The sequence below is a fragment of the Meleagris gallopavo genome, chromosome 10 (assembly GCF_905368555.1).
Source record: "Meleagris gallopavo chromosome 10, MGAL_WU_HG_1.1, whole genome shotgun sequence".
In the NCBI taxonomy this organism is placed as follows: Eukaryota; Metazoa; Chordata; class Aves; order Galliformes; family Phasianidae; genus Meleagris; species Meleagris gallopavo.
The window spans coordinates 27,117,012-27,125,105 of NC_139413.1; the positions used below are offsets into that span (position 1 = coordinate 27,117,012).

The 8,094-nt window shown below is 50.5% G+C and overlaps 1 protein-coding gene across 14 annotated transcripts in view; it reads right to left on the bottom strand.

The window, feature by feature from the left end:
• Positions 1-7,734, bottom strand: part of DOCK7 (dedicator of cytokinesis 7) — an 89,351-nt gene extending 81,617 nt beyond the window's left edge. For all 14 annotated transcript variants that reach the window (XM_085232218.1, XM_085232212.1, XM_085232211.1 and 11 more), the window contains exons 1-2: positions 7,575-7,734; positions 173-278 (exon numbers count right to left, since the gene is read on the bottom strand). In XM_085232218.1, coding sequence (XP_085088344.1) covers positions 173-278; positions 7,575-7,612 — 144 coding nt within the window. In that variant the 5' untranslated portion in view covers positions 7,613-7,734. The remainder of the gene's footprint in view (positions 1-172; positions 279-7,574) is intronic.
• Positions 7,735-8,094: the final 360 nt, after the last annotated feature.

Sequence of the window (8,094 nt, forward strand, 5' to 3'; positions counted from 1 at the left end):
AGACAACAACATGTCAGTACTGCAGAATCAAAGAGTCCCTCAAGTTGGAAAGGACCCATAACAACCACCATAGGAGTCCAATTCCAATGTGAACAGGCACTGCAATTTCTTTCCGAACCAGAAATAACCATGCACACCTCCTTCCCTCTTCCATGTTCCAAGCACTACTTACGGTTGTGTGATGAGAGACGCTGCCTCCAATATTGAGGTTTTTGAGAAGCTGGGGAGACCCTCCATACTGCCCTGAGATCTGCTTCCTGACTTCAGCCGCCACGGTTCTGAAATGAGACACGGACCAACATTATCGCTGTAAAAGAATTACAGTGAAGACAACAAATCAAATGTGCTATACTCTGCTGCTGGAATAAAACCAAGCTCTTAGCGTGCTGGCTGGAACAGGAATGGCGCTGTCTGGTGAGAACAAACCATGTATATTAAACTCCTGGAGAACTGCAAAATTCTAGCAAGGCTACAAATGCATGTCCTTAACAGCAAGTACATTCTTTTTCCTTTTGTGAACTGCTCTTCAGTGCACATACGTGGCAATAGAATACATGACGCTGTGTACAAACAAACTTGTTCCCAGCAGGCTCTTTCCAGTTCCTACCATGGAAAGATCTCCTCCAGAGCTCTCCACATCCTACTGCAGTCCCAGGTTTGGTCACATATCCTCCCCTGTGCTCTGCTCTCTCAGCTCTTGCCTACTTTTGGTTTTTGCAGTCATGGCAATGAGGACGGGCAGCCGCTCTCCGTCCACCAGTCAGCCCCTCCAACAGCCCACCCCCGGGCAGAAAAGCCATCCCACGTAGGGTGGGCTGAAACCACACAAGGGAAACAACCAGCTGGGTCACAACAAAAGCATCTCTCCCTTTTCAAAGAAGGAAGGCAGCAGTAGGACCACAACACATTACTGTGGTGCAAGGGGTGCTAAGACCCTGCACATAAAGATGGTTAAAGCTTTCCTGAGCCTCAGGCTGCTCCTGATTTAGGGGCAGGGATGGGGGCACATGGAGGCAACTGATGCTAGTGTTAGAGAAGGAAATTAAACGGGAACTGACTGGGACAACCAAGCCTACCATGAAGAGCAGATGTTTCCTCATGCTGGACGATGGCAGTGAGATTAGCCAGAGGAAGCATTATTTTGTCTTTTAAAAAAGTGGACTTCAGAAGGAAGAAAAAAAAGTTTTATTTATCATGGCTACAAGAAGCCATTTGCTTCGTGTTTGCCTTTATCTGCAGGGGACTATGTTTTCACTTCTGCGGGGTGGCTTCTGAAAGCAGAGCAAACAGCTCCTGCTGGGGATGGACAGCACTCAGGGTATCAGACTGCCCTGAGAAGAACTATCTTCTCCATTCCCACCATGCACATACAAAACAAAGCACACATGCTGCTAATATCTACAGGAAAAATTGAATGTATTAAGATGGCTGTTCAGCATGGAAAACACAAAGCAGCTGCAGCTGATGGGATTTAAAAGCTTGTCTAGGGCTGTAGACAACCCCTGCTTTAAGCCTCATCTCTTACTCCATGCACATTCGGTGCAGAGTGGCAAATCAGAGCCTACATTTGGCCATGCAACATAACACCAGAAAAACTAAACATCTTTCCCCACTTCATGAGAAGTGCACTGTTCCCAGGTGGAAAGCACAGCCAGAAGAGGAAACTCATCCCCTGCTGTGAGGCCACTGGAAGCCACGGGCATCCAGCACAGCACTCAGCACAGCTCCTTCTGGTTACAGCAGCTCTCCAAGAGCCCAATGTGTGGCTGGTGCCCTATGCTCTGCAATCAGCTTCAGGGAGACTCCTGGTCCTTTTTTCCAGGTGATGGCTCTGTGTTGGTGGGAGCGTGGCTGTACTTGGGATGAGCTGACTGCACACAGGCCTCAGGTCCCCTACAGGCACCTGCAGGATCTCCTATAACTTGTTCCATGTCTGCAGTCTGCTGTACAGACTTACCTGGCTTCTGTACCATAGCATTCACAAACACAGTGAACCACTACTGGAAAGCATCATGCTTCTGATGCTATATGATAATCCCAAACATTATTTCTATGCCCACCAGAATCCAAGCTTCCTAAAACCAACTTAGATTAGAAAATATACTGCACCAAATGTAACCAGAAAAAAGAAAGAAATCTCAAAATAGTATCCAAATGAAAAAAATCCATTTGGCAGAAAAGGATTCTATCTCTTTAACAGCTACCTTATATTCGTCACGTCACCTGAGATCCTTAGACAAACCTTCCAGTTAATTGCAGCTCATGGCCTCATGAAGCCCAGGATATCTGTGTTTAAAGTGCATCTTTTCCAGCCGTTTCCCTTCTGACCTCCTTCACTGGTTAATTATTGTTGTGCGCATGTGGTTTACACAGAAAGAAAAAGACAAAGGAGAGGGAAAAAAAAAATCCCCTTGGAATTGGCTTCTAAAGCAAAACACAGCTGGTCATTTTCTAAGCACTCGGAGCTGCAAACGGAATGCAACCATTTGTTTGTACTTCCATCTTTCTTTATTACACACAAAAAAACATTTCTGCTTTATGGGGCTGACGCTACCAAAATGAAAAACCATTCCTTTTTGGTTTTAACTTAAGAAGCACACTGGGGATACCAATTCTTCCCAAGGAAAGGCTCACGGAGACCACAGAAGGAACTTCACATCCTTCTTGTGCTGGGTTATGTCAATTAACGTTACGAACTCTTCTCCTTCTCAGAAGAGCTGGCTCAGGATACAGCCCGGCCCATCTACATCATCTGCTGCATTAACACTTAGGGATGTAACAAATAACAGAAATGGAACTGACAATCTTTGCCCAAAATGGAGCTTAACAATAGGTTTCTACTCCTATTTCTGTTAGTACAACCCAGTTTAGCACCGAGCTACTCAGCACCACACAGTGAGAGCTGCCATCTTTTGGTTCTCCATACAAATACTCAATTTTTCATGCATTTCATCTTACTTTTTCCATACAGTTTGAGGAAGTCTCTTTCCCACAGCCTGCCCCATTTTGAGAGAGTACTGCAAAATGTTTGATTCACCCCTCACGCTCATTACAAAATTATCACTCCTGTCTGCTCTTTGTTTGTGTATCACACACAGGTCTCTGCGTTCAGCAAGCATTTGCCTCTTGAGAAAGGCAGCCTGGTCCAGCAAAGCATCTGCACCAATCCACAGCAAAGACTTGGGTTGGAATTCCCAAAGCTGAATGGCATCAGCTAGTTTTCTGTCTTGGGCTGCAGGCGAAACAAGCTGTCCACGTGTGCCCCTCCTGCCCAACAGGACAGCACCATCCACACTTGCTCCATGGCATGAGTCAGTGGGTACGTGGTACAGCAGACAAGGAGCCCAAGTAAGATACCAGTGCAGGCACACCCTGAACATCACCTTCCTGCAAAACCTCAGGTCCCACTTCCTCCCTTTGAGTGAAATGGGTTTGATTTACAACCCCCTGCTGAGGAAATACCCAGCTTGATCCCAACCACTGCAGGATAAGCGTGGGCTCTTAACACGGAAGATGAACAATGTGTTCCCTTTTTCTTTACCATCAATTAAAGCAGCAAACACCATGGAATGCTACCTGGGGTGCTCTTCTGACAGCATCTGAGTGCTAAGGCGGAAAGGGTCACCCCTGGCTGAGCTCCCAACATACCTGCCTGTGAAAATCACCACAGGGCTGGACCTTTCAGGAGAGAACAAAGGCACATCTCACACTGAGAAAAAACAAGGAAGCCTTGGACAAAGTAAGCTAAGCTGTAGGGACGAGCTGTTCTCTTCTTGCTTGCACAGAGCAGTCAGGGATTCCCATAAGCTTCTTGGAGCACTGCTGGCTCCAGCACGAGACATCCACAGGGCAGGCAGCACGACTTTTGGAGAGGAGGAAAAAGCTGCACTAAAGCTTCTGTGAAAAATACTTTCATTTATCTGTGAGAGCATTTTGACAATGCAAAAGGCATCTGAACACGAGAAGAAACTCCCTGAACACCTTCCTGCAACCACATTTCTGATGCTGGTGGGAACCAGTGACAGCTTTGCTATCACTTTCAGTGGGCGCAGGCTTCACACCAGTTCTGTTTACCCCGAGGCAGGGTAAAGGTCTTTGTCAGTCACCCTGGAACATTGTTCAGGCAATGCAAAGGGGCTTCAAATGAACACCAACACAAACTGAGTTTTACTGCTAGTAAAAATCAAACCTGGAGAGTGTTAGGTTGAAATGCACAGGAAAACAGAGGGCAAGGCAGAGGCATTATTCCAGGTCAGAAGAATCCTGTTCAGCTGCAGAACTCAGAAAGGACAGAACTCATCCAAGCACCTTCCAAATGGTGATGGTCCCACTGAAGCAGCAGCTCTGGGCTCCCTATGCAGCCCAGGATGGCTTAAGGGCAATGAGAGGGCAGAGACTAGAGCTTGTAGGAAAGGCTATGTTCATCTGCCCAAACATGTATGCTGCATGACATTTATAGAGCATTTCTTCCATCTTCTTTATTTGAATTCTGACCAAATCTGCAGAATTTTTCCACTGTTTACCCCTGGAAAGATGAGCTGTGTGATACAACATCCTTCAGTGACTGGGACTGATGAGCTCAGTACTGAGCTTCAGAGTACAGGGTCTCCACATCCCATTTCTCTGCCAAACAACAACACACCCTGAAAAAAATATGGGAATACTTCAACTGGGAAAATGCAGTACCCAGAGAGGAAGGGGTGAGCATGCGGCAGGAACCCCAGGAGGGCCAGATGCAGCACTGGGACTGTAGGCACAGCCCCTGCTGGGAGAGGACAGGCAGTTCAGAGCTCCTCAATTGTTATTGTATGTTCCTCAATGTATTACTGACATCTGTTTGGCTTTTACTGAGAGGTCTTAACACCTTCATTTATCTCTGCCAGTGTGGATCTCACCTTTACCAACTCTTTCCTAGTCCCCCAGGCACCATATGAGCTGAACAGAGGCACTGAACAGAAACACAACTCTTCTTTTATGCAGAGATGGAAGAAACACTGAAGCACTGGCACAGACTGCCCAGAGACATGATGGGTGCCCCAACCCTGCAGGCACCCGGGGTCAGGGATCGGGCTCTGAGCACCTATGGAGCTGTTGGTGTCTCTGTTTGCTGCAGGGGAGTGGAACCAAGTGGCTTTTAAAGCCCTTTTCCAACTCAAACGATTCTATGATTTCTGTGAACTCTGTACAAGTGACTACAGAAGTATAATGCTACAGAAGGATGTTCCACTAGTTAAATAGAAAAATGATTAACAGTGTATTTTCGATTAAAAATTAACCATTTCAGATATCATTTACCACACTATAGTAAGATTAACTCAAGATTTTCTTCTGCTAAGGTCAAGAATTAGTAAGTGCATGTGATGGCCAAAGTTCAAGCTAAAATCTGCTGAAGCTTGAAGCCTTCCAATAGAAAAGCAGTATAACCTGGTCAGAAAGACATCTTCTAGCAGGCCAGATTTTTCTGAAACTGCTGCAGCAGCCATTGAGAAGTGCCCACACGAGTATTTAAATGCCCCAATAGTGATAAACAGACTCCACAGGGCACAGGAGTTCTGTGCCTATCCTTGAGGTGTACCACAGTGGTTGAACAAAGCATGGTAAATCAGTTCTGCAAAGACCACATCCGTGGTTTTTCTAAGAAAAAGAAGAGACAACTTAATGGTTGTTTTTTTTTTTCCTTCCTCCCACTACTGCAATAAGCAGCTTAGAAACTTCTATCTCTTTGCTAGGTAAGCCTTAAAGAAATTCACATTTACGCATCTGAATTACACCCCAATTGAATTACACACAAACGGCCAAACCAAGAGCAGTGTGACCACTTCCTGTGTGTGAATAAGACAAATGGTATGTGTACCTCAACGAGCAAGCCAAACCGGAGGGCAGAGTGTGAATATGGGACGGATCTATTCTTCTTTAAACAATGCAGTCAGGGAGGGCTTCCAGCAGCCATCAAGACAGCTCGTGGGACTGCCGGATGCTGTTTGTTGTGACCAAACATCTCAGCCTCTGAAACTCTAAGCTGCAGAGCAGCTTATTCTGTGTTGGTGTGAGAAGGGCTGCAGCTCAGTGCGAGCACCTCTGGGTACACATCTCTGCCCTGGGTGTGCTGCCCATGAACTACAAACCTGAAGGCAACATTCCAACATGGGAAATCCCTGATAGAAACGCAGCAGTCATGTAAATAAGGCTATCCTCCAGGATGAAGACTTGGAGATCACAGAATCATTAAGATTCAAAAAGACATCTAAGATCACTGAGTCCACTGCACCCAGTGCCACATCCCTCAGTGCCACATCCCTTAGTGCCACATCCCCATGGTTCTGACACACCCCCAGGGATGGTGATCCCACCGCTCCACGGGCAGCCCATGACAGTGCCCGACTGCTCTTTCAGGGCAGAATCTTTCCTAACATCCAACCTAACACACAACAGTTCTGTTCCAAGCTGATGTCACTGCACGCTACCTGGTGCTTTAGCCTGCAAGAACATCCAACTCCTCAAATGAACCTGGTGCATTGAAAAGACCGCCTCTACTTGCATAAAATGCCACCACTGGGTTGGCATGAAAACACATTGAGTGCATCAGATCAAAAGGTACAAAGATGACACAGCTGCAACCCGTGCCGTAGCACCCTGTGAGATGAATACTAGAACTACCACAGTGAATCTATCTTGGTGGGTAGAATCTATCTACCCTGCCAAGCTGGTGGCTGGCAGAGGCAGAAGGTGCACCAGCAGCAGTGACCCATCCCAGGGCCATTTTATGGAACTTCCTGTCACGCTGCTGAGCTTCTTCGGTCCCACTTCTACTATTTGTCCCCCATGTGATGATTTCTATGACTACAGCCCGGCAGCAGAGCATTCCGGAGACGCTGAGCCCTGGCAAAGCGCTGAGAGAGGAGCGACGTCAGGGTGGGACCGCTGCCGCCCCAGTCCTACACAGCCCTTTCCATCAATTCCCTTCCTGGCGGCCTTTCTCCACCATCAGTTCAGACGCAGCTCCCGTACTCGCCGCTTTACCACGCAGACACGACCCAGCCTTCGCTCCTGCTCTCAGCCGCACCGGCCGGGGCTGGGGAGGCGTCCGCTGAGAGCTGCGAACAGAACCGCGAACCCCGTCAGACCGCGAGGAGGCTCGGGAAGGAGCGGGGAGATTTTCCATAAATATTCCTTCGTTAATAAATAAATAAACAACGCACACAACGCCGCGATGCGGAGCCCGAGGCCGCCGGCCCCCCGCCCCGCGCACACAAAGGGCCGTACCGCCGGGCCGGGCCCATTGTGCGGGCAGAGCGAGCTCCTGCAGCGGGCGGCTCGGTCCCGCGGCCCTTCTCAAACGGCCCCGTTCGGCTTATCCCCCAGGGAAGCGGCACCGCGCGCACGCCGCCTCCACCACGCCTTTGTCGGGGGAACCGCGGCCCCCAGCGCGGCCCCGCAGCCGGCCCTGCCCTGCTCGCCCCGCCGGGCCCCGCCGAGCGGCCCCGGGGCCGGGACGCCGGGCCGATCCCGATGGGCGCGGCGCAGCGCGGCGGTGCCCCCCGCCGGCCCCGTCCCCCCGCTCCGCTCCGCGCTACCTGCTGATCTTCTGCGCGAAGGCGCGGCGCTCGGCCATGGCTCGCTCGGCGCTGGGAGCCGGGAACGGGCGCCGTAATGCTCAGCGGAGGCGCGCACCCGCGCGGCGCTGCCGGCCCGGCTCCCCCCCCCGGCGCTGGCGGTGCCCGCCCGCTGCTCCCCCTGCTGGCGGTGCGGCGCCGCTGCTCGCAGACATACGGCGCTCGGAGGACGCATTGTCCCCGCGCGGGCGCGGCCGCCGCTCAGTGCCGGCAGCGCCCGCAGCCCCGGCGCCGGCCCCGCGCGGGCGCCGCCTCCTTCCCCGGCGGGCTGAGCCGTGCCGTTGCCGTCGTGAAGGCTGAGCGCGGTGATGCTTCGCTCTCCTTCAGAACAGAAGGGTTTGGCTGTTGGGAACAAAGAGAGACCGGTGTATCGCACTAAGCTCAGCCCCAAAGCCCCAGCGGTGCCTCGAAGAGCGGCGTGACGCGACTCCCATCGCTCCGTCCTGAGGCCGTGCTGCCGTGCAACGCTATTTCAGTACTT